This window comes from Lissotriton helveticus, chromosome 7 (genome assembly GCF_964261635.1).
Source record: "Lissotriton helveticus chromosome 7, aLisHel1.1, whole genome shotgun sequence".
Lineage (NCBI taxonomy): Eukaryota > Metazoa > Chordata > Amphibia > Caudata > Salamandridae > Lissotriton > Lissotriton helveticus.
Genome location: NC_136068.1, coordinates 160,951,772 through 160,979,359, shown reverse-complemented (window position 1 = coordinate 160,979,359; position 27,588 = coordinate 160,951,772). Strand labels below are relative to the sequence as shown.

General features: G+C 47.9%; 1 protein-coding gene across 1 annotated transcript in view; it reads right to left on the bottom strand.

The window, feature by feature from the left end:
- The window catches only part of B4GALT5 (beta-1,4-galactosyltransferase 5), a 175,087-nt gene extending 151,138 nt beyond the window's left edge, over positions 1-23,949 (bottom strand). Inside the window, exon 1 of the mRNA XM_078650456.1 lies at positions 23,343-23,949. Within this exon, the coding sequence (XP_078506582.1) occupies positions 23,343-23,448 (106 nt within the window). The 5' untranslated portion in view covers positions 23,449-23,949. The remainder of the gene's footprint in view (positions 1-23,342) is intronic.
- Positions 23,950-27,588: the final 3,639 nt, after the last annotated feature.

Here is a 27,588-nt window from a genome sequence, read left to right as displayed (position 1 = left end):
TCCGGGCTGACCGCCTGCATGAGAGTGCCATTGTATCTGTTCGATTTAAGTGTGCACCAAGACTTATTGAGAAGCAGAAGGTTGGCGCGAGCAGACTATAGCGCTTGAAGATCCGATGGTGGCAATTATTACATTTTTGGATTGAGCTACTCTTAATGGCAGCCATGTGCATGTAATGTAATGCAATGTAATGCAGTTTCATATAGTCCACGCCCCTCAATTACTTGATCTATTAGCACTTTGGTGGAGAGCATGGCTATGGTTTGCTCACATGGAAGTTCTCCATGGTAAAAGCGCCAGGACATATCCTAACACAACGCGTTAATGACACAAGGAATGAAAGTGGGGCTTTCACCGATGGTGGCGTATCGACTTCCAAATTTCCAGAAACTGAATTTTAAGACTTCCCCTTCTAAAAGTTAAAGTGAAGTACTTTATAGAACCGTAACTACGGATCAGTCCTCCTCGTAGAACCAGAGCAGATAAAACAGGGATATTTGTCATTCTTTTTCTTTTTGAGGTGCGACGTGGCACACCCTCCCTCCCACCGTCACATTACAGGAAGCCGACACTTTGCCACGGAATGTATCAGCACATGCTCCATTGCTCGCTTGCCAACAGTGCCTGGGGAGGACTGCAATGAATGGGAGTGTTTTTATTAGAAGACCTGCTGACAGTCATCTCACTGACACGAGCGTATCACAAGCAAATGATACACACACAGCGGTCTGCAAGAGCAGGAAGATATAACTGCAAATGCTCCTTTTTCCAAACTCAAGAGTGTCATCAGTCAGGAGTTAGCCCCTCAAAGCAGTGCTACAATTGCAGCATTTGTTTTCCCTTTACCTTGTTCAGATAAGCATAGAACAATCCTGATTATCATAATGTTACTGATTAAAAAAGATAGCTCTGCTCCTAAATAAACAAAAAAAAGTATTTAAATCTGGATAGATATTTCTGCCGGAAACTGTTTTTCACCTTATCATTTTCTATCTGTTTTGTTATAAGTTGCTCAAGGACCAAACAACTGAAGACGAGTTCACAAACCAACTGTATTGAAGACGACATTCGCATCAGGCGTAGATGAGCAGTCATCTAGCGACTAACTACAAAAAATGTTTTTAGACATCTCCTTTGAAAAAGCTATTTACTTTTCATATTGGAGTACCCCAAAAAAAACAAGCATTGACAAAGGCAGTAGGTCTGGCCTTAGCAACCTTACAATATGTAATTTGTTGCAAACATATGCACAAGATAAGACATTCAAAGTATGAAAATAATAAAAAAAGTTTTTTAAAAACTCCTGTAGTCTAAAAGCATCACACCCCAAAATTAAATAAATAAAAAACTTGACATGACAGCAGAAATTAAAGCAGAGAATGACCTACCAGCCCTGACGCTAAAGTGGTCTACTGTCTAGATGGAAGCGCAATTCTGCAAGAACAAAATATTGCCACTCTACGAAATGGACTGGCCCACGGCCCCAAGCTGTATTATGTGGTGGCAATAAGACCAGATAGTTATGTCTACATGTGTCATTTTTTGGGAGGGGGGGGTTTAGATTTTTCAGCAGCAAAGGCCATTCCCCTGTATTATTATTTAGTTAATATGAGTAAAGAAACAGGTTTTCTCTGCCTAAACACTAAGTTTTTGTATCGGTCCAGTCCAAACAAATCAGAATGCTCGCTGATCCCCACAACACACCACATACAGGACTGTGCTTCCAACAACAAATGATGAGATGGCATGATCCTTTTCTGCAGCAAAAACTCTGCCTGTTGACTCAAGCAACCTTTAGTACAACAAGCCGTGGCATAGCATGTAGGCCTTTCCTTTCAATGGTATTGCCTGATCTTTTTGCTTTGAAAATGCTTTTTGCCAATACTGTTCCACACCAGCAAAAAAGGTTAAAAAAATATCTTTGCCTTTGCAGATTTCTGTGATCAATGACTCATTTTCATTGATAAAACCGTGTGTGTGTACATGTATATACATATATAGATAGATTTCAGCTAATCAAGTGTCAGCAAAGGGGGCACAGAGAGAGGAGAAAATCCACATTACAGGTGGGACTAGAAGTGGTACCTATATCACAGAGAAACTTTCAAAAACTGCGGCATGAAGGGTATATAAACAAGCATGGCAAAGTCGGTAGGTCTGGCGTACATTTTCAGTTATAAGCCAGATCGATGAGCTTGCTTTGACTAAACTGTTGAGACTTCAGCAAAGACCCAGTGAAAGAACAGGGGAGCTGCTGGGTACTCTGAATCTTATCATCGATCCAGTGTCTTAATGGTCTGTTGGGGGCAACAACAGAATGTCCATCTAACAGAAACCCTTAGTGGAACAGACTGTTAGCATCTCTAGCCAGCCATTTTGTTTTTACCGTAAAGCCAGCTATTGTCTTGTGATGAAAAATAACAAAAAGGATTATTTTTGTACACAGTGCATTTATGATTTAAAAACATTGACCAAGACAAGAAGTCCGATGATTAAGTGTAAAACGGTGCCTCACGCATTCGCACAGAAGCACTTGCTTGGCAGTGGAAGGATACATAAAAACAGCCAACAGCATGACAGCAAGGCCAGAATACTCCCATATCCAACCAAGCCAGTTGTTAGAAGAAGGATGACCGAAAGGTCACTCTTGGTGACCTTAAAACAAGAGGTTGGCCTTGCGAGACCTAATAACAACCTATTTTTACAATTATCATCGTTACGATCCCAGCATTAGGATTCCTTGCCACACCTCTGAAAACTCAATCGTTCCGAAGGCTGGAGGTCACCCGATTCTGTCCAGCAAGTCCCATTATGGCTCCACGCCTGGTACAGTTGCACGTTTGGCCAACAACAACCAACATTACCCAACGACTGAATGAAATAAAAGTTGTATCGTTGCAAATTCATATTAAAAAAACTGTATCAAAGCTGAAATTCAAACCTCCAATGGCCCATCTATTTGCAGGAAGAGTGTGTAAAACAATTGTAATACATTCTAAAGGAGTTTCATCATTGTATCTTAGGAGAGGTACAAGGGGTATGTACTCAACATCTCCTGGTACCCAAAACCTGCTACATGATCTTGTAGCCTGCGTTCACAGAAACACCGTTGGCGACTAATGTCCATCATCTGAGCAGTGTGGCCAACACAGAAGTAACTTCACACTAAAACACACCGCTGTTCATAGAGGCCAGAATTTGATCTCAAAAGCCGCCCATCTAAATCACTCATTCCCAATAGGCAGCCCCTATCTCCGACTGTTTACTTACAGCCGTGGCAAATAAACTGCACGCAGAGTTCTGACCCACCAAAATATAGATTTATTTGCAATTTATTTTTATTTGGGGGGGTAACTGGAGGAGTTAGATTTTTAGACATCTGAAATTTTGAAAAAAATATTCAATTTCTAGTGGAAAGCTGTTTTTTTGTTGTGTTCTATTTAAAGAGTGTGTGAATTACGTCCAAAATACGAACATTTCCAAACATTCCGAATCGCTGACATTCCACGCATGCCCACCAAGAAGATGCTAAGGACTGATAAACGGAGATGCATTTCATTTAAAAATAGATGTTGGCATGTTCTGAATGCGCCGCCATCTTGGGGCCTGGTTTGACAGAGTTGAACCCAGCACAGGGTGCTGCGCTCCCAAGTGTTGAGGCTCGTGTTTTAGGGAGCACCCCACCTATTTAGAAGGAAGGTAAGATACCCCCCCAAAAAATTCTAAATGAAGCCGTTGGTAAAACAAACACAAGACAGTGAGTAATCCTTTCTGAAGGCTCTCTTATCTACGAGGAAAGACTGGCACGTCGCCATGCCCGCCAGGAGTTGTTGCGTCATCGGGGCTGCCCGCATTCCTCTGGCCCAGTGCCCTCGGAGTCGGTCTGGGACACGATGCGATAGACCGCGGTGACGTCTGGGAAGCTAAATTAACTGGCTTCAAAGTTTTTCAACTTCAGATTGGAACATTAATTCCACAGATCGATCAAAATTAGGTACATGTATTTTTCATTTATCTCATTTAGTAATGTTTATGTTTGATTACGGACAAGGTCAGGTGTCCCACCACTGTACAGTCAAAGAAACTGCTTGGAGTTGGCCTAACGGCTAGGGCGGTCGACCTCTAATCTGGGGAAGCCGGTTCGAGCCTCGGCAAGGCCCTGTAATTCTGGGCAAATCACTTCTCCCCATGCCTAACACAAATGAATGTGTCCTCATGTAATGCAACTGGTGCTCGTGTAAAACACTCTGATACCTTTGGTTCAAGTTTGCGCTTTATAAAACTCTGTAAAAAAAAAAATGCCTAGGCAAACTCTCTGATCACATACGCCGCAGAGAATAAATATCCCAACAAGTGTGGCCTAGTGCTTTAAACAGCAGTCATTTACTACCACCACTTAAAAGAAATTGCACCGCTGTTTATGTTCAGGTCACGACTGGAGATCTGTTTGGTAAGTGGTGCTTTGACAATTAAGTAATAATGCTTTTACTTTTTATGTTTCAAGAACTTTTATTCAAAATTGTGCAACACAGAGATGAGAATTCCATCTTGGTTTTATATGTTGCTGAATAAACAGGCATGTTGCGTTCTTCATGGCCCTGGGATGCCTTAGGGTAGCTATGCACTATATAAATCTTTCTTTCTTTCTTTCTTTCATCTCCGTTCCTTTATCTATTCTTAGACACTCGGGGCCTTCTGTAACACGGAGTACTTCTGGTTTCCCTAAACACAAAGCCTGTTTCAGTCCATTTCAAGTAAAAATTAAATGTGTACTGCTTCAGGATAAAAAAATATAGATTTGTTTTAAACATGAAAATGTTATGATCTTCTAGCCTTTGCAGAAATCCCCTAATGCCTTCTGGAGATAGATCCTATCTCTATAAAGAAAACATTTGGGCAGTGGACCACAACTAGATGCCACGCCCTCACTGTTATCTCCTCAAAGAAAGTCTATCAATGTGAGCGTATGATCCAAAATGTGTGCACTCTCTGTAGGCAACCTCTGCCCAAGAACTGCCAACCCAGAATGGGAAAAACAGGTATATAAAGAAAATAGTGCGGCACTACTTAACAATATCTCTATTAGTACAAGATATAACCACAAACTATGAAGGGGTTATTAAAATTCCTCTCTATATTGTTGCTTCATACGTGTGTGCCAAGGAAAACCAGCCAACGAGTTTCCGCGATATAGAGGTGGACTTCTTCAGGGCACAAATAGTTTTAAAATGTATTCATCAGTCAAATGTAAAGATCCTACGTATATCCAATCTCAGTCACAAAGGCGGGAATGGAAGTGCTGTAGTTGTCCATCCAATATGAGAAATGCATGGAGAAAAAAGTGAATGGGTACCTAGTCTTTCGTCCATAATACAAACCATCACACCAATGTGGTCTACTGATCGGTGGAGTACATGAAGAGAAGAAGGGACAAATCAGCCCTTCATCCAGCGGATCTACGGGAAAGTAACAATTCTCAAGAACCCGGATGGGGCACAATCATGGCGAGTGCCATGGAAGCGAAAGATGTAGGGCCTACATCTACTACCTAGACATAATGCCTTTCCATAGGCAAGTACCTGGCTACAATCATCTGATGCTTCACCTGAGGGCTGCCACCGTATCTGGTGGTCACTGAAACTCGCGCATCGTGGCTGGCGGTCTGCACTGTGGTGGTGTCCTAGAGTTTGCTCCGTTATTGGAACTTGGGAATTTGACTGATGATTGAAAGGTCTGCACCACTTAGCATGGTTATGTTCTTCTGAAGAGCTTTAATCAGGCCTTTAAGTGTACCGGGTCCCACCTGGTCTCAGACCCAGTAGTCATTAAAAAAGGACATTGAAACAGGCCCCAATCAGGCCATATGTTCTTAACTTAACTATCAAACAGACCGATCCATATTCTGGACAATGAACAGAAAACATTTCACGGTAATCCACATCAATGACTTAGTTCCTGTTTACATTTCAGATGTTTTACTTAATCTTGCCTTCCCCAATACTGCCCGGAGAACCCCTGTCTGAACCACGCTCCTCTCCAACTCCGCTGAATCAATCACCACTACTACTACTACTTTGCCGTGGGTAAGAAGATCATGTTTATTACCAGCACAACACAAACACGGCGATCACGAAACATACAGTCGGGTCGACAATTACTTACATTATCAAAATATTAACACCTTACAGTGGTATGGTATTAGTTCACCTCAGTGAATATTGAACTGTTCAAGTGAAAGCTTACATGATTGAAAATCGATCAGCGATTGATTGCCAAGTGAAGAATGAAAAATGAAATGGAAAATGCAAAAACAACATGAACCACAATGCTATGGGGTCTTTCTGAAGACACATGGATTAGACAGTCTAGGTGGCTAGACATTCCACCCCACTCCCTCGCTTCACTACTGAGCTCACTTTATTGCAAAAATTGGACCCACTGGCAATAGGCGGCATTACAGGATCCACATCAACGCGAAGGGGCCAAGAATTTGGTGCACTCAATGGTACATAAAAAATTGTGCAATCAAACATACCCTACTATTAAAGCACACAACAGCTAATGGTACAATAAACACAAGGTATAGTGGTAATGGGCCAATGCTTGAAATGGGAGAGCCAGCACTTCCAGCGGAGGCGCAATACATTTAATGGCAGAGTACCTGCACTTCTGAGTAGTAAACTGGTATGGGTAATGGTGAGTACCGACACTTCCAGATCGCCATTTCAAACAGTAAATGGATGGTAGTATGACCAATTGTTGAAGAGGATATTGAGAGGCAAGAGTTTCTACGTACTACCACACCCGTCATAGCGATGATATTTCAAATGTTGCCAGAATGTAACCAAAGTAGTGCGTTTTCAGGAAGCAATGAATTGCATTCTATGTTTCCACACCAGCTGACCCACAGGATTTCTTACAGATGTGGCTTGAAAGGAGTGGGATGGTGGGTGTACCTGGAATATAGGTAGGGGGCACAAGGGGCTTAGGAACTCTGTGCCCTGTTTTCAAATCTACTACAAGAGGCATACATGAAGTCAGTGGAGATCGTACAACATTACAGACGGATTACCACTGCAGTTTAGCCTAATATCATAGTAAACTTTTTTCCTAAATAGTACTTTATGGGCATTTTCCTAGCCCTATAAATAAGGGTTGTTACTACTATTCATCTTAATGGTCCTCATTTTATCAACATCAGAAGGATGAAGCACTGAATGTGCCCCACTCGGATTTGAACTCCCGACCGAAAGACACCACACAAGTGTGCCAGCATGTACTTTAACCATTTAGCACAATAATCAGTCAGCTTAACCATCAAAGATGCCTCAAGTGCAGTGACCACTGGGTGAAACGGGTGTGGAGCGGGTCCACTTCACCCTAATAATGCAATATTTTACTACGCTTTTGAAGAAAATTAAGTAGAATCATTTTCTTTGCGTTATGACCAAAGGCACCCAGGCATCCATCCATTTGTGATGTGACACCAAGGCCCAACTGGGAGCCAGGGGGTCTAATAAGGTCTGTTTTTTGCCAGGACCTGTCGATTTCCAAAAATGTACATGTGAAATGCGTATACATTTACTTAGATAGGCTTTCAGCCAGCGATCTTTATTCATTAGTCTTCAGTAGTGTCATTCACGTTTTGCTACCACAACATACTGCATAGGGCTGTGGGAGCCAGTCCACTGCAACCTTTGGGTACTTTCTGCACAAGTGACGTCATTCTACCGAAGCAGGGTATTACCCCCACAGAAAATAGCCCCTTTCACGGCCAAAGACTCGCGGGCCAACGTGCTTTAAAAAAAAAAGATAGATTGATTGATGTTTACAAAAGCATTTCAGAAAAACATTGACACAGCCAACGTCAGGCTTAGGTAGTGTTTATTTTCCTTGCATCAAGCCTCAAGGCACACAGGCCACGCCGCCGTTGGAGGTCTTTGTTATCATGTGCTCTCTCTCTTTGTTGGTTTGCTCCGGAGCTCCTGTCGTGGTGAATGAATAATTGAATCCGTTTTGGTCGAACGTGCGCAGCAGTGCCAGTGGAGAGCACAGCTGTGACCTCAGGCGGCCACGCATGACTCACGCATCTCGGGCAGCCGGGGCTGCAGGTTGCCTGAGTGAAGTGCCGGCTGCGGCTTCCCGCGCTCGTCCACCCACCCCCGCCCCTCAAGGTCCCATGCCGAGCCTAGGCTGGGCCTTGTCCCGCCACCCTTCCTTCCATGGGTGCAGACACGCCATTTCCCAGAAGGCCCGGGCTGTGACGAGGCGCTCACGCCCCTTCATGTCTTTAATTCTTTGAAACGCTCAAGTCACCCGCGCATTACTCACTCGGCAGTGCGGGCGCTCGGCGTGGGCGTTCGCGGGTACAGTCACTCACCAGACACGTCCCGGAAACAGTGACGGCCAATATCGACATTTCTACACAATTTTAGAGACGCAAGGGGAAAGGAGTTCTGAGGGAGGGGCTCCCACCCGTGTGGGAACATGAGCCTGTTTCAAAGACCATTGCAGGGGAGAGTTCTGAGGCAGGAGGGGCGCACGCGCAATGGGGGCACGGCAGACGTCCTGTACAAAGTCATTTTCATGGAGATTCTAATGTGGAAAGCCGGGGATCCCTGGTGTTCAGGCTCTGTGTGTATTCAGCGTGACTCACGGGGAACACGAGCGGACAGGCTCTGAAGGAGATCTGGAAGGGCGAGGTACATGTGCAGCCCGGACACTGCTGTTACTGTAACATCAGGCAGCTCCAGAGAAACCAGACACTGTTGTTACTGTAACATCAGGCAGCCCCGGAGAAGCCAGGCTAACATCAGGCAGGCCCAGAGAGGCCAGGCACTGCTATTACTGTAACATCAGGCAGGCACAGAGAGGCCAGGCACTGCTATTACTGTAACATCAGGCAGCCCCAGAGAAGCCAGGCGAACATCAGGCAGGCCCAGAGAGGCCAGGCACTGCTATTACTGTAACATCAGGCAGCCCCAGAGAAACCAGACACTGATGTTACTGTAACATCAGGCAGCCCCGGAGAAGCCAGGCTAACATCAGGCAGGCCCAGAGAGGCCAGGCACTGCTATTACTGTAACATCAGGCAGGCACAGAGAGGCCAGGCACTGCTATTACTGTAACATCAGGCAGCCCCAGAGAAGCCAGGCGAACATCAGGCAGGCCCAGAGAGGCACTGCTATTACTGTAACATCAGGCAGACCCAGAGAAGCCAGACACAGCTGTTACTGCAACATCAGGCAGGCACAGAGGGGCCAGGCTAACACCAGGCAGACCCTGAGAGGCACTGCTATTACTGTAACATCAGGCAGGCCCAGAGAGGCCAGACACAGCGGTTACTGTAACATCAGGCAGACCCAGAGAGGCCAGACACATCTGTTACTGTGACATCAGGCAGCCCCAGAGAAGCCAGGCTAACATCAGGCAGCCCCAGAGAGGCACTGCTATTACTGTAACATCAGGCAGGCTCAGAGAGGCCAGACACTGCTATTACTGTAACACCAGGCAGACCCAGAGAAGCCAGACACTGTTGTTACTGTAACATCAGGCAGGCACAGAGGGGCCAGGCTAACACCAGGCAGACCCTGAGCGGCACTGCTATTAATGTAACATCAGGCAGGCACAGAGGGGCCAGGCTAACACCAGGCAGACCCAGAGAGGCACTGCTATTATTGTAACATCAGGCAGGCCCAGAGAGGCCAGGCACTGCTATTACTGTAACACCATGCAGCCCCAGAGAAGCCAGGCACAGCTGTTACTGTAACATCAGGCAGACCAGAGAGACCAGACACTGCTGTTACTGTAACATCAGGCAACCCAGAGAAGTCAGGCTAACATCAGGCAGACCCAGAGAAGTCAGGCTAACATCAGGCAGACCCAGAGAAACCAGGCTAACAACAGGCAGGCCCAGAGAGGCACTGCTATTACTGTAACATCAGGCAGGCCCAGAGAGGCCAGGCACAGTGGTTACTGTAACATCAGGCAGGCCCAGAGGCCAGACACTGCTATTACTGTAACACCAGGCAGACCCAGAGAGGCCAGACACAGCGGTTACTGTAACATCAGGCAGCCCAGAGAAGCCAGGCTAACATCAGGCAGGCCCAGAGAGGCACTGCTATTACTGTAACACCAGGCAGACCCAGAGAGGCCAGACACATCTGTTACTGTAACATCAGGCAGCCCCAGAGAGACCAGACACTGCTGTTACTGTAACATCAGGCAGACCCAGAGAAACCAGGCTAACATCAGGCAGGCCCAGAGAGGCCATGCACTGCTATTACTGTAACATCAGGCAGCCCAGAGAAGCCAGGCTAACATCAGGCAGGCCCAGAGAGGCACTGCTATTACTGTAACACCAGGCAGACCCAGAGAGGCCAGACACAGCGGTTACTGTAACATCAGGCAGCCCAGAGAAGCCAGGCTAACATCAGGCAGGCCCAGAGAGGCACTGCTATTACTGTAACACCAGGCAGACCCAGAGAGGCCAGACACATCTGTTACTGTAACATCAGGCAGCCCCAGAGAGACCAGACACTGCTGTTACTGTAACATCAGGCAGACCCAGAGAAGCCAGGCTAACATCAGGTAGGCCCAGAGAGGCACTGCTATTACTGTAACATCAGGCAGGCCCAGAGAGGCCAGGCACTGCTATTACTGTAACACCAGGCAGACCCAGCCATGCCCTATTGTTACTGTAACATCAGGCAGACCCAGCCAGGCCCTGCTGTAACATAGCCAGACACAAAGAGGCCAGGCACTGCTTGCAATGTAACACATACAGACCCTGAGAGGCCAAGCCCTGCTGTTACTGTAACATCAGGCAGACCCAGAGAGACAAAACACTGCTGTTACTGTAACACATGCAAAAGGAATGAATGATGGACGAAATGCTGAACAATGCAGTCACAGATCTGGGTTTAATCCATCATCGTTCTTTGGCTCACTTCGCCACCGCAGGTTGGACCCCGCCATATGCAAATCTGTCTTCACCCTGTACCTGCTGTACCGTAACATAGGCAGAGCCAGAGAGGCCAAGCCCTGCTGTTACTGTAACATAGTAACTGCAACAAATGATAGCTGGAATGCTGAATGATTCAAACATTCTCCCCCAGTCAAGAGATCTGGGTTAAATCCATCATTCTTTTGCCCACTACGCCACCCCAGTTTGGACCTAGCCATATGCAAATCAGTCTTGACCCAGTGCCTCCTGGGAACAGTCCAGACCGAACTGCCAAGCCACATCCTCCCTGGATTGGAAACAAGCATCCTGGGACCGGTTTCGCGGTATGTCACCCATCATCAGCCAGGCTGGCTTGAATCCAGTGGCACAGTGAACAAGGGACCCACGTCTGGGCATACCCATCCCACTTAGGGCGAAAAGAGGGACTGCAACAAATGATGGACGGAATGCTGAATGATTCAAATATTCTCCCCCAGTCACGAGATCTGGGTTAAATCCATTGTTCTTTTGCCCACTACACCACCCCAGTTTGGACCCAGCCATATGCAGGCCAGTCTTCTTTCCAGTTCAGGGAGGACCCGGCCAGGCAGTTCGGGCTGGACAGTTCCCATTGGGCATAGGTTCAAGACTAATTTGCATATGCCTGGGCTCAAACTGGAATGGCATGGTGAGCAAAACAACTATGGATTTATGCCCAGATCTCTGTACTGGGGTGAATGTATGACATTGTTCTGCATTCTGTTTATCAATTGTTCTTTTTGCATTTGTTACTGTAACATAGGCAGACCCAGCCAGGCACTGCTGTTACTGTAACTTAGGCCCGACTGTTACTGTAACATCAGGCAGACCCAGAGAGGCCAGACAACGCGGTTACTGTAAAGGATATACCTCTACAGGTCAGACACTTCTATTATGGTAATGGAGGAGGAGTCAGAAACTGCTTTTATGGTAAGGAGGATATCGTACCAGCCAGGCACGGCTGTTACTGTAACACAACACACACAGGGCAGACACTGCTGTTACAGTAACACGACCCAAACAGGGCGGGTACGGCTGTTACTGTAACACAACTCACACAGTGCGGGCGCTGCTAAAGACAGGGTGGACACTGCTGTTACTGTAACATGACCCAAACAGGGCAGGCACAACTGTTATTGTAACACGACCCAAATAAGAAGGGCACGGCTGTTACTGTAACACGACCCAAACAGGGCGGGCACGGCTGTTACTGTAACACAACCCACACAGGGCGGGCGCTGCTAAAGACAGGGTGGGCACAGCTGTTACTGTAACACGACCCACACAGGGCGGGCGCTGCTAAAGACAGGGCGGGCACAGCTGTTACTGTAACAGACAAACCCAGAGAGGCCAAGCACTGCTGTTACTGTAAAGGATATACCTCTACAGGTCAGGCACTTCTATTATGGTAATGCAGGAGGAGCCAGAATAGGGCTTTGGGAGGGGCGGCCAACCAGTGGGAGGCCTGCTCCTCCCGGGGGAGAGGGGGTTGGGCTGGGGGGGGGGGGCAGACAGCACCTCAGTTGGGCTGGTTGGGCTTTGTGGGCTCCTTTTGGGCTGTGTGGGCTATCTTTGGGCTGGCGTTGGGCTGGGGGCATATTTAGCCGCCCATTTTAGGGAACTACCCACTATTTTAGTGGTACTGACCCAGCAGATGCTTGTGGGATGTACTGGGGGTTACTTGCTTTTGGGCCTGTGGTGTGGTGCTGGCAGTTGGGAGCGTGTGGGCGGTCAGGAGCATTCTGTTTTGCGCGGATTTACCTTCTCTCTCGTGTGCCTCATCATCGGGATGGCGCGTCTGGAAGATCCCAGGGTTGTGGAGGCCCCCCGCCTCCTTGAATTTGCGGGCCGCATGGATATCTTGCGGCCCGGGGTAAAGGTGAGGCTGCCGCAGCGAGCGACGCTGCGGCGGCGGCGGCGGTGCTGGCTGCGTGAGCAACAGAGGCTTGGGCGGAGGGGGGGGGTGCGGCCGGGGGGAGTGGGGGCGGTGTGAGGCGGGCCGCATGGCAGGACCTGGGTCTGGGGCGGTGAGGCGCGGCCGAGTCCCGCATTAGTTTGTGGAAAGGGCTTGGGGGTGCCGCAAGTAGAGCCCCCAGCGAGAGAATCTTTGTGGGAGGGGGGGGTGAGGCGCCGGGGGCAGGGCAGGAAGGGGCGCGAAGGGGCACCAATAAGAGGGCTGGTGGGGGGATGCCCCCACGCAAGAGAGTGACGGAGGGGCATCTCCTCTTGATTGATAGCTCGGGGGGAGGAGGGGGAGGGGGCAGAAGAGGTTGGGGAGGGTGCCAGAAATTCACGAGGGGGGGCTGGGGATTTGGGGGAGGTGAGTAGGCCACAGAGCCCGGGGTGGGGCCGGGAGGGAGGGAGTGTTGCGCGTGGGGGAGGGATTTGGCGGAAGGGGGATGGATCCGGGTTGGCGGATCTCGGGGCCCGGGCCGGCGCACACTGCGATGACTATTCTGGGGGGTGCAGGAGGGCCGGGGTGGTCGGGGGCCATTGCGGGGGCATGGGGGGGACGGTGGGAGCACCTGGGGCAGAGAGGGGGTGCGGGCTTTTGGGGGAGGCGTTTTTTTTCGTGGTGTACCTGGTGTGGAGCGACAGGGAGGGGGGCGGCTGGGGGGTGGGGTTTGCGGGCATGGCGGGATACCTCTTTGCATTGGGGGGGTCATTCGTCGGGGGTGGGGGATGCGGGGGGGCATGGTGGGATGTGAGTGGATCTGGCGGGGGAACTTTTTAACCCCAGCATGTTGGACTCCACTTATTTTTCCTGACAGGAACGTGAGGCAAGGAGCTCTGGAGAGCAGCATGCAGCTCCAATCCACTGAGGGGATGGGCCGGCTCTGCCTTATGCGGGCGGTCACGCTCCCACGAGGGACCAGACAATGGCATCCTACGGGAGGCGGCGGTAAGTCCCCGCCAGCCCCACCCGACGGGGGCAGAGGTTCGTCAGTGCTGATCAGGACCCTGAAGAGTATCATGAGGAGCGGAGATGGGAGAGTGTGGATTTGGGGGAACTGCTACATAGGGAAAGGGCAGGACTGAGCCGGCTGGAGCCCGTGGAGGGTGGCCGATGGCAGGATTTGGAGGGTGTCGCAGGTTTGGACCAGGAGGAAAAGATGTCCCAGCTGGACTACGATGGGGACAGTATGGAGCAGGGGAAAATTCAGGAGGGGCGGGACAGGACAGGGGGAGCGGAGTAATGCTGTTCCTGGTGTTTTACAGGCACAAAAGAGGTGCGGAGTGGCAGCCCCCACTGCGGGGTGTCTTCTGGCATCCGGAAGGCCGGCAGTGACCAGGGAAGTCTTTTGCCGGGTTGACACGGGCAGGGTGATGTCGGCTCAGCTGCTATGGGTTCTGCGGCACGCCCTACGCGCCATGGCTGTGTACCCGACTTTTTTTTTACCCATTCGTTCCATATAGGGGCGGCGACAAATGCAGCATGAAAGGGTTGGGGGCGTCAGGAGCTCATGCGTTTGGAGCGTTGGAAGTCGGACTGCTACAAGACGTACATCAAGTTGAGGGAGATCGGGAGGGAGGACCGAGCTGGATTGTGTTTTCCTCTGTCTTACATGTGTGTCTTTATAGGTGCGGTGGCGGGGCCGGACGCAGCTGTCCAGTCTATTCTCATTATGGGACACTCATTCGTGAAGCAGGCGGAATGTGCAGAGTGGGATAAGAACCGGAGTTTAAATCCGGAATTGGATCCTGGGTTGTTTGCATGTCATTGGCAAGGAAAGGGGGGCATGAGGTGGCATGAACTGTTGCCAGCGCTGAATAAGGTGGTCAGGAGGGGAGTGTGCCCTTATGTGTTAGTCATCCAGCTGGGGGAGAACGATTTAGTTCAGTGCAAGGGCCTAGCGTTGGTGAAGCAGATGAAGAGGGATTTGTTGGAGGTACGGCACCAGTGGTCAGGCTGCCATATCATATGGTCGGAGTTTATACCTAGGCGGATTTGGAGAGGAGCTGAGGGGGTGGGGGGGTATGTTAGGAAGAATATATTTAGCGAGGTTTAGTTTTGTTCGGTGCAGGCCAAGGGAAATTATTTGTAAGGTGCACCTGTTTCCAATAAAGCGGCCTTTTTCACACCAACAAGCTGGTCTGTGGTCTGTGCTGCCCCTCTTTGTGGGCCCAAACTGCTTTTATGGTAAGGAGTCACTGCTGTAACTGTAACACGACCCAAACAGGGCGGGCACAGCTGTTACTGTAACACGACCCACAAAGGGCGGGCGTTGCTAAAGACAGGGCAGGCACAGTAGTTACTGTAACAGGGGAGACACGCTTTGGGGTTCCTTAAACAGCATAGATGCAGCTGGTAAACTGAGAGGCAAGACACCAGCTAGCAGAGAGGCCATAAGAGTGCTAGAAACTCAGAACTTGGACCCACTGCGAAGGGAATATAGAGGCAAATGTCACTTTGCCTGGGGTACACAAATACCCCCTTCTGGATCTCAGGAAAGAGCGGGCTCTGCAGGTATTGTGGAAGGCGAAAGGCTTAAAGACTCAGTCAATGTAACTGGTCAAGACCCTCCAGGCACTGTGATAGCAGAGGGGCAGTCCCTGCAGCTACGGTGAGATGGAGGGAAGTACACCCAGTAGCCATTTTCAAAGGGGTAGTGTGGGCCGTCAGAATTCAGTGCCTGCATTTACTGTTGTGCTGGAACAGGGGGCAGTCCTTGCAGGGGAGGGGGCAGTCCTGGCAGGGGAGTGTGCAGTCCTGGCAGGGGAGTGTGCAGTCCTGGCAGGGGAGGGGGCAGTCCGGGCAGGGGAGGGGGCAGTCCGGGCAGGGGAGGGGGCAGTCCGGGCAGGGGAGGGGGCAGTCCTTGCAGGGGAGGGGGCAGTCCTTGCAGGGGAGGGGGCAGTCCTTGCAGGGGAGGGGGCAGTCCTTGCAGGGGAGTGGGCAGTCCTTGCAGGGGAGAGGGCAGTCTCTGCAGGGGAGGGGCCACTCTCGCTCTGCCCTTAAAGCTTTGCGGGAAGAGGACATTGTCTCGGTCTCTGCATGGGAGGGTTTGTTTCGTAACCGACGGATGTACGGAAAAAGGGCGTGTCTCTGCCTTCCTTGGGACAGGATCGTAACACAATGGCCCAGGTCCAACATAATGCAACTTAGATAAGTCAGAAACATGTTTCGATGTAAGCTCTGCGGGACACCGTGTTCTCAAATTGCCAAATCCGTGAATGCGAGCAGACCCAAGATAAAACTGGAGAGGAGTAAGCAAGCTTTACATCACCTGGCATGCACTGCCTGGAGGGATGTGATCTCACTGCTGACGTCATAAAAACTGAAACCAAAAGAAACTGAAGGGAAGAGGCGAAGGTGTTGGTAGCCTCACCCCAGAATACATGCCAAAGTTAATGAGCTGTTAAGACTTTCATTCAGACAATTCCACAAGCCAGGGAGGGGCCGGATGTACGGAAAATCTTTTGGACATGCAAAGCCTGCGGTGGTTAAAAATGCAGGCTGCTTGAGTGCAAAACCACTTTTCTCATTCAACTAAAGGAACATTACAAGGGGCAAACGAATTTATGACCCAACGCCCATGTTACGACTCTTTACAAAAAAGAGAGCGTGAACTGAGGTTTTCCCTCATTCCTTGCAAGGATGTGCACCAATGCTTTCCAAGTGCTTCTCAAGTCCCAGCCCATCATGTGACACCAACACCAGGAAGAGCGGTGTCCACTTTCAAAGCAGAAGCTGTGCACGAGGGACAGTTTCCACCAAGTGAAATGTGATCTGAAGGCATCTGGTGGAGAATGGACCTCCACATGTCCTCCCAATGTCCCTGTGCCTCATGCACAATATTTTATTTTAATGTCTTGGGTTAGCCAAGACCTTTTGAGTTTATTAAATATATGCAGTATATACTTATAAAGGCTTTCTGCCAGCCCTCTTCATACATTGGGCAGTGTCATTCACACTTTCTTCCGCCAGATAAAGCATGGGGCAGTGGGACAGCCCACTTCAGCCTTTGGATAGCTTCACTGTGAGGGACAGCATTCCGCTCTTTCACAAGAAGCACATCCACACTCAAAGTTGTTCCCTTCAGTGCCAGGAACTACAAAGGCAATATCTGATTTTTGAGACCAAAACAATGTTTTAGATTTTAGCCTAGCCAATGTATTTTTATTCTGGAGAGATGTGGGCAGTTCCAAAATCAAACTTTTACAAAAACCATGACAAAATAAATCAAGCCGTAAAAAAGCTAAAATTCTGACCGCCAAAGGAAGAGCTATTGCCTTTGCCAATGCTTTTTTAAATATTGTAGCTCCTGTCCGTGTAAGAGACAGTGGTATCCTCCTGACATTTTGCATCAAATGAGGTAATGGAGGTCAACTGTCCTTTACAAGTATCCATCACACCATTCACAGACATGCTGAAATATTTGCAGGATTCCTGCATCATTTATACAAGCAAAAGTTCAGCAAATCCTTCAGATGGACATTTCGGGACAAACTATGAGTTTGGCAGTCCGAGGACTGCCAAAGTCACGGTGGCAGTCCAGCCACCGCTACATCGGCGGTCCGCCTGCCAGATTACAACTTGGGCGGTAAGACTGCCACGGCACCACTACAACTGCCAGGGTTCAGAGAACACTGAACCCTGGCAGTGGCACGGCTGTCTGAAGGCCGCAATATGCTTGGTGGTGCCCTGAGGAACCAACAAGAATATTACGACTTTCCTCACTGCCAGCGGTTTTATGGAGGTTCTTACTCCATGAAACTGCTGGCGGGGAGGTACGGTTTTGGCCCTGTGCACAGGGGTGTGTGCAAGGGGGCACATGTTGTACCCCCCTGTGTGAAAGCACCCATTCCTGCACAGTCCATGTTGTGCAGGAACGTGCACTGGCGGTCCCATGGCGATGCAGTTTAAGGCAGGCATATGAGCCTTTAAACTGCACCTCTGCGGGACCGCCACACCGCCCACCTGCCAGACCTCGATAATACTCAATCAGGCGGATGACGGCAGCCCTGTTTGGCAGTGTGGGAGCAGGCGGATTCGACCCACTCTCACACCGCCAAACTCATAATCGGGCCCTTAATATTGCAAACAATTTGTACATAGGTTGCAGCACAAAAAAACAAAAAAAAGGCCAGGTCGCATCACATCAGTTAGCAAAAACAGCAACTGCTGTGTGATCCGAACCTTGGTACATCAGGCACTGAGTGAGATGCCTAAGACTGAAACCCTACTTACAGCCCCATGAAGACCAATCACAGAAGGGAAACCTCCAATTGAAGTCACACAAGATACATGCAGTGGGGAGAGGTTCATTTAGGGCAGCACACTAGAGACCACAGCATCAGCCCTTCCACTGGCCCCATCCCTATTTAAGATATGTATGCTGTATGCATCATTTGTATATAGTTCTCAATCTGTCATTATCATGGCCTCGCAGCACTAGCTGAGTCCGGCTACTTTCCAAACTGTATTTGGAGGAATCTACAGCTGCACAGGGCCTGATTTGACTTGTAAATCGCTGTCATAAGTGTTGTATTTGTCATCATTTTAACTGTTTCCAGTAAGATTGTCTTAGTTAGTGCTGTGTCGGGGAGCTGTAATCATGGCAAGTGGAATTCTGCACCAGTGGAGCAAGAAATTGTGTGGTGGAGTTCACCAAATTATGTCGGAAGTAGAAGTAAATTATGTAGCAAGTACACAGCACATCTTTCCAAACTACACATCCCTGTAAAAGAATATAGAATATTTCATATGGACTATGAATATGAACTCTTCTAATGAACAAGTTTTTGTTGTCCTAAGATAGTCACCTTATGTTCTTTGGAGAACACATTATGCCTTATTGTGTATTTACCTGCCTATTATTCCGATACTCTGTATGACTACTACATTGATGTGCAACTATAGATATTAGTTTTACCACACTACTCTCATATATGTGACAAGTGTCTATTATTACAACTGTGCGCAGGAATCCCGGCCAAACACCTGCGACGACTACAACGCATCCAAAACGCCTCCGCCCGACTGATCCACAACGTCCCCCGCCACAGCCACATCACCTCCCACCTAAGAGCCCTGCACTGGCTCCCCGTCAACAAGAGGATCACCTTCAAACTCCTCACCCATGCACACAAAGCATTCCACAACACTGGACCATCCTACCTGAACAACAGACTCAACTTCTACACCCCCGCCGGCCAGCTCCGCTTCGCCAGCCTCGCCCTCGCCGCCGTCCCGCGCATCCAACAAACAACCTCCGGCGGCAGATCCTTCTCCTTCCCCGCCGCCAAGACCTGGAACACCCACCCCACCCATCTGCGGCAGACCCAAGACCTGCTCACCTTCAGAAAGCTCCTCAAGACCTGGCTCTTCGAGCAGTAGCAGCACCACCTCCCCTCAGCGCCTTGAGACCCTCACGGGTAAGTAGTGCGCTTTACAAGTTGATTGATTGATTGTATCCTACCTACCCTATAACGTAAAGCACTCTGATAGATACCATCTAGGGTCATGTTCACGCTATACAAAACTTTAGAAATAAAATGAATTTCTCCGCAGGAGGCCACTGGGGAAGCTTTCCTTTTGAAATAACTGCAATATTGACACCCATTTCTATTGTGCACCTGAATATGTGTGAATGGTGAAACAAAAATAAATCATGAAGAGGAAACAGAAATTCCTTCTACTCGAGTAAAGAGGATTGTATTTCCTGCTGTAGACAAAAGCTCTACCCCTAGGCCATGGCATGGGAGTGCTTCACCTCTTTAAATGCCAGACTACAGCAGACAGCAGCTGAGGGTTGTCATTTACATTCTGCAGTGTCTGCACCGCCCTGTGCAGTAGTTACAATACCTTCTGATTGGAATGAGCTAGAACCCACTGTTTTCTGTTGTTAAAATCGGTGTGTGTTGAGCAGATAAACATGGGACAAGTGTGTCAATATTAATATTTATGCAGAAAACGTCACAGCTGCACAGTGAGGTTTCCCTGGTGGCCCTGGCTATAAGGCCACTGGAATTATGAGATTCTGCAAGTGCTGGCTTTTACGCATAATTGTGGAGTTGCCGCATTCGCCACATAATTCATTGTCTGCTGCATAATCTGAAGATTTTAACAAAAAAATGTGTTTCTAGCTCAAACGGATCAAAAGTTACTAAAATTGTGGTGAGGTGGGCTGATGTTCAATGTAAGACCCTTTGCAAAAGCTAACTGGTCATCTTTTGGTTGCTTTTTTCTGCATTTTGTCTTTAAACTGGTACTAATGAGGTGAATTCTTTGTCCAGGCAGTATTAACATGTAAAAATTACTAACTAATGGAGTAATGCTACAAAAAAACATGCCACATTAGTCATCCTGGCCGCATAATTTAGTGCTCCCCTACCGCATAACTCCAATAATTCCAGTAGCCCTTGTATAGTGTCTAATGGGCCTGGAGCAATGTGGACAAAATACTAAGTTTCTTACATCTGAGAAACAAGCCTCACCGGGACAGTCAGAAATCAGAGAGAATGTTGCCCTAAATTTTGCAGCTGATGCGACACACTTCCATTTGTGATTAGGTTACAATATGACTCCATGTCCTCAAGGACACCATATCCACTTCTGAGTTTTCCTTCACAGCCAAATGCTTTCTGGGAGTTGTAGTCTTGCCTAATTGCAGTTGAAACGACTGTACAAACCCACACCTGAAATCAAGGTTTTACTCATCCAACCTAGGTTTAGGGGCTGGTGTTACCATTGATATGGAGTAATCTGCTTCCCTAATCTTTAGATCCTTAACACATAACCAGAGGACCGGAAACATTCATTGCAGACTAAAGGGGCTTTTTCAATCTGAACTCAGCAGATCAACCGGTGATCCTAGGCAGAAGTCATACTTGTCCTGATTATAGGGTATAATCAATAATAAGGGACCGTGCATGATAAGGGTGCGACGCAACGTGAAACCTGCTCGCCCCACTCACCAAGAATTAAATCTACCTATCTGCTCTGCTGAGAACAGAACAGGTGCCAGTGGGGACCAGGCAGCAACCCATGCATTGAAATAGCTCAGAACAAAAGTGCTCGAAGTGGCAGGTACTGTCCGGTACGGAGCATCAGTACTTCATTAAATTGAAAGGTAAAGAAGCTGCACTCCTTAGCACTGCTGCAATAGATTTGATGGGAGCGTACCAGTACTTCTCAGGAGAAAACGGGTACCCCGGTTAGTGAACACCAGAACTTGTCTGTTTCCATTTAAAGCACTCCCAATAACACGAAGCAGTTCAATGTCTACGCCTGTCAGCATCCCCGGCCTCTGTGCACATCTGAACAAGCACAGACCGTGAAAGAAACAGACACAAAACACAGAAATGAAAGCCAGAAGACAAAGGTACCCCAAGGCCACACGCCCGAGGGATGCCCTTCAACCTAACCGATGCCAGGGGGGCCACGTCCCTGGTGACATTGGGGCTGCAACCCTGGAAGCTGCTCTCACGGTGCACTGTCGTCTGGCAAACAAACAGAAGAACAACACTGCACCAGGACAACGGCTGGAAGGGAGCCCTCGGGTATTGTAAAACACCCAGAGTGGAAACGGTGATGATCCGGGTGACGAGGGATCTTGTCGAGTAATTCTGTCCCAGACTCTTCCTAGGTACAGTCCTACGGGAAATGGAGGGAGTCAAAAATTGTTCTCCAGAGCACGTTGTGTCCCCCACCTCTGGATGCTTCAGGCTACAGAGAACACGGAGGAACCGCTCTGGAGGGGTGACAGAGGGCAAGGCCAGCTTTCCTGCCCCACCGGTAGGGGGCGCCAGACTGCCACCACAATCAGCCAAATGACAGCGAACAAGGGCAGACGTCACTTCGCCTAGGGCAGCGGAACCCATGCGGTCAGAGCACGTGCAAGGCAAGCGCAGTTAATTCCACCTCTCGGCCTTTAATGGAGGGTGTAATTCATGTCCAATTTGTGGCTGCCAGTTACGATTTAAACAGTCGCCCCAAGCATGAAGTCACCCTGTCTGCCGCCGGGCTCAAATAAAATGCAGTGACTCAGGCCTCTGCGCCGACCCCCCCTACCCCCTTGAATTACCCCCTAGGGCAGCAAGAGTGCCGCGTGCGGAATGCTGCCCGAGGGGCTGTTTGCTGGTGTCTCTGAAGCAGGTGCCGGCGGCTAGTGAAACCAGCGAGAGTAAAATGACACTGCTCTTCCGCACACAACTCACTGCTCGTCACTGACCCGAGCATTCAAAAGAGCCATACTAGGTTTTATTTTTAAATCAGTTTCATAAATCGCTAGTGTCGACTTTGGGTATTAAGTGCAAATGTCAAAATAATGCACAGACAATAGATGTCACACATGACAGAACAAAACGTGGTTTACACTGTAGTCTTCTCAAAGCTTTTTTATAGGATTACCCTGGGATGTTCCTACTCTGGACCCAAAATTCCCCCTCTCCCCCACTGTTGGAAGGTTCTCATGTCAAAGACGAAAGGTCTGCACTCGAAATGAACGTGGTGGCCCATGTGAAGGGGCTTAAAAGTTGCCTCGCTGTGCATCCCACTGTCACCACAGAGCATGCCTTGTAAATCGCTTATAGGAATATAAAGGTCGTGTCAAAACGCGCAGGGATAATCAGGCAAAGGAGGAGGCAGGCTAGGGGGAAACAAAAAAATGAATAATAAGTTATTAGGGAGAAGGGGCAATCTGATGTTACATCAGGCTAGTATAGCGTGCAAAAGTTCCAAATCCGCCTCGGGGAGCTAAGTGACAACAAAACGTGGAGGAAATGAAGAAATGAGCAAGATAACTAGTTACCACATCTTATTACGTGCAGGTATCACGGTATACCTTAGTGACGTAACACAAAATGATGGCTCCTGCAGAATGTGATGACCCCCCCACCCCACTCTTACAGATGTCACTAAGGATATGACAAAAACAGACCATGGGATGGGTGGGTGGTAAGGGAAGCACAACCATCAAGCGGTTCTTCTCAGTAAAAAAATACATAGAATTTAAACCATATATTTCAAGCGTTTCCAATGTCTGAAGGCTGCCCTGGAGCTGTCACTGTTTGCATAGTTCACCCCTCCAACAAATAAACACCCTTCGGTAGAGTATTCTGTGAAAGTAACAGCAGAAGAGATTAAAACTCCCACCGGTCTACACATTTCCACTCCTAACATTGCGCCTAGAGGGCTGTTTGCTCTCTGTCTTTGCATCTGCTAAATACATCCCATGCTCTGTGGGTGTCCAGGGCATTCTGTTCTCCAAAAGCATTTACATCGGATCTGCTGCATCCTGGGGTCTGACTTCGGATCTCTGATCGAAGGGGGTGGCGGATCTTGTCACACAGTCTCCCTAAAAAGAACACACTTCTTTGATGAAAACCATACACACAGCATAGATAAAAGTCTTACCTATTCCAGGTGCGACGTAGATGAAGTACAGGAAGGACGAGGAGAGCGAGAAGAGGAAGAAGACGGCCACCACGGAGCGGTTCGGCAACCGGAAAAATGTGCTCATGGCCACGCGTGGTCAAGGATTTAAAAAAAAATTGAATTAAACAATAAAACACAAGTTCAGAACACAGCAGACGCTTCTGTGAGAAGTCACTTTAAAATTAAAAAGTGATCGGCGAGTTCGAGGACTGTTAAAATCAAAAATAACAAATATAAAAAAAAAAGCTGCTGCAGAAAGTGAGAAATTGAATCCAGAAATCGAAGCGGTCCAGTGGTTAAAATTATGTACACAAAATAGCAATGTGCCTTTCCAAACTAGGCTCAGCCTTTTATCAGCAGAGGGAAGGGGCAGCTTCTGAATGAAACAAAGTGCTGCTGCTGCCGTCGGTGCCTGGGGGGCGGAGTCTGGGCTCTCGGAGGGGCTTCCCGGGGACGGAGGGTCACAGCAGGGAGGTGGAGTCCGTGAATGGGAGAAGGCGCCCGGGGGAGGAAGCGGAAGGGTGACCGGTGCCGCGGGAGACTGCTGCTGCGCCTCCTCCTCCTCCGCCGCTGTGTGCTTCCAGCAGCAGTCGCACTGGGGCTGGCCAGGGTGGAGGCAGGCACCGAGGCGGGCAGGGAGTGTCTGCAAACTCCCACCTCCCGGGGACCGTCCTCTCGGCTCACCGCCCCCTGTGTACATTGAGGGATGAAAGGCGAGCCTCTGCGGGGCGTGGCCGGTCCGAGTTACAAAGCGGGGGCATTTGTTTATCCAAATGCTGCAGGGCGGGACGGAGAAAGGGGGGAAGGAGGGACAAGCTGGTGTCTGCCACTAATATGCCCTGGTAACTTCGAAGATGGATGGGCCTGCCATTCCATTCCGTTCGAGGCTTTGCTCAGCAGTTTTCCAGAATGCGCTGCTTTTAATGCACCACCGTGAACTTGTGTGCATTTATTTACTCCAGTGCATTACAGGAGAAAGGCTAGGGTGGTCATATTTCAGCCTTGACTATTCGAGAGCTCCTTTGACCTGCAGGTCACGAGTTATATATCACACTAATATCCATTTATATAGCACTTACTAATAAATGTTTATTGCTACCTAAAGTAACTCCTTTTTTAACAGCCTTATATTGACAAAAGATTAACGAGAAAATGGTGAGCTTCTAAACATATGATTTGTAGTTCCTTGTGATGTGGCTTCATTACTCACTAAACTATGTGACAAGGATTTTAACTTGTGACTATGATTTTAAGACAAGGATCTCTGCAACACATTCAGTAACCAACTGAGCTATTTGCAGAAAAAAACAAATCTACGATCTGTATGTTGCATGCTGTGAAATTATAGCATAGAACATGCTGGGCACACACAGATCTCTGTACCAAGTGATATTTTGGCATGCATCCTGTTGTAACCAAATAAGTGTGCCAGAACAGAGTTACTATTATGTTTGTCTTATTGTCAACTTCTTTGGGCCAGAGTAAAAAAAATGTATACATTCATCCTTTGCTCTTTGTGATTGCTACCGAACCTTGCCCTTTCGTGATTAATAAAATTAATATTAGCCTCATGAACATTCATTTTAAAAATACATTCATCTCCTAAAAGGTCAAATGTGCCGTATCATTTGTTGACAGAACTGATGTTTTCTTAAAGAACCGGGCATCACAAAATGTCAACTATTCCCTATGGGTCAATTTACTTCCCTCAGCCAGGAAATTAAAAAAACACTTCTGCACCCAGGCTCCAACATTTCTGGAGTCTGGAGTGCTGTTGAAAGCATCTTATTTTACACTCTGTGAGGCACATTCAGTTTCACACACACACATGTAGCACATTTCACTCTCACACTCCATGTTCGTAAACTCACACATTTTTTGTTTTTACTTTCCATCTTATTTTATTTATTTATTTATTTTATTTATTTTAAAGGTTTTATATAGCGCTGGCTAGACCCGGAGGTATCAGAGCGCTTTACATGAGTATCATACTATAGTTGCAGGTTACATCGTTACAAAGGTTACACAGTTATTAGAGCATGGCAACATAGTACATGTAAAGTTGAGACAAACAAGAAGCTTTTGAAGTTTTATGAAAGTAACACCAAACAGCGGATATGAATAAAACAAATCGAATAAATAAGGTGAAAAAAAGAAGAATGGAATGAAAAATAATTGATTAAATTGAAGATTTAAAAAAAATGGTCTGATTCTTTGGATTCATAGCCTCTGTGGCTGTGCAACTCAGCTCCCCCCGTAATTTGTGAAATTGCAGTGCAATGAGACGAAGCGCGGAACAAGTGAATGAATGAATGAATGAAGTGAGATTTCTATAGTGCAACTTAGCCCAAGGGCATCAAGGCGCTAACTACAAACAGATAACAAAGAGTCTCAGGGCACCGAATCCAGGGTCTATAGATAAGCCTCAGTGAAGAGCCAGGTTTTAAGTTCTTTGCGGAAAAGCGCCAAGGAGGGTTGTCCTAACAGCTGTGAGGGAAGGGAGTTCCAAAGTGTGCACGCTCAGTAATGCAACAAGGATTAAATAAGGATTAAGAAGAAAAAACGTGATGCTTTGGTGTGCATCTCACCACCCCACTTATCTTCTATGAATTTTTTCGTCTCAACTTGATGATGCTGTACCCATGATGAAAAGGAAAAAAGGAAAATAGCATAACAATAAAGCAATGACTATCATATAACTTTTGACAATCTGCACAGGAGTAGGGCCCCAGTCATGGCGATTAGAACAAATTTAAGCAGTTTGTTAAAATGAGGAAAATGAGTAAAACAAACTATTAAGGTCGCAATGATGGAATATTGCAGTTCAGCATGAAACCGCAGTAGATGTTGATAAAGGACGTTACTGAGTTTTATTGGCAGCAACACTAGTTTGGTGTCATGTAGGAATAGACAAGCAATGGAAAATAACATTATGTGAAGGACGGAGCATACTGCATTATGGGATGTGCACATGGGCGTCCGCAGAAATTTTTCCAGGGGGGGGCAACATTTTTACTTCATCACCATCCTCCGACATGATTGAGCACAAGTATTAAATAAACAAATAAAAAAAGCTAATAAGACAAAGAGCTTAAATAAATAAAGAAACCCATGGGGTAGGAGAAAAATCATGTGAGGCTCCACAGCAGATTACCTGGCAACCACAATGAAACAGAGGAAAAAAGAAACACGCATTGGCATAGCCAATAGGTCTCGCCTTTGGGACCTTATAAGTGTTTAGCCATGCAACACTTGAAGTTGTTGCACCAAGGATATTGTACTAGACAACTAAACACTTCTAAGGTCCCAAAGGGGAGACCTATTGGCTATGTCAATGCTGTTTTTTTTTTTTAAATGACAAGCAGTGCTATATGGCTCCGGCTGCCACTTAGTCCACCACATCCCACGTAGATGCTGCAGCCATCTTTGAACGGTTTTAAAACCAATTCAAAAGCTGTCAACAGTGTATGTTAATCCCTACCTCAACTGTGAGACTGCTCTCCTGCTTCCCAATTCTATTAAATACAAATGATGTAAAAAGAACATCCCTTTCCGAGCTGCACGGCTCATCCTACCCACGTTTCATGCACAGATGTGAAATACTGATGGTTTGGGCTTCCCGGAATTCAACTGGTTGAGAGGTAGACAGGTGTGTAGAGGTAGAGAGAGGTAGAGAGAGAGAGGTGTAGAGAGGTAGAGAGACAGAGGTAAAGAGAAGTAGAGAGGTAGAGAGAGAGAGGTAGAGAGGTAGAAAGAGGTAGAGGTAGAGGTAGGGAGAGAGAGAGAGAGGTAGAGAGAGAGGTAGAGGTATAAAAGTAGAGAGAGAGGTATAGAGATAGAGGGAGAGGTAGAGAGAGAGAGGGAGAGAGAGAGAGAGAGAGAGAGAGGTATAGGGAGAGAGGTAGAGAGAGAGGTAGAGAGGTAGAGGTAGAGAGGTAGAGGTAGAGGTAGAGAGGTAGAGGTAGAGAGAGAGGGTGGGAGAGGTAGAGAGGGTGAGAGAGGTAAAGAGATAAAGAGGTAGAGAGAGAGGTAGAGAGAGAGAGGTAGAGAGAGAGAGGAAGAGAGAGAGGTAGAGAGAGGTAGAGAGGGGTAGAGTGTGAGGTAGAGAGGGGTAGAGAGAGAGAGAGGTAGGGAGAGAGAGAGAGAGAGAGAGAGAGAGGTAGAGAGGTAGAGAGAGGGGTAGAGAGAGAGGTAGAGGTAGAGAGAGAGGTAGAGGTAGAGAGGT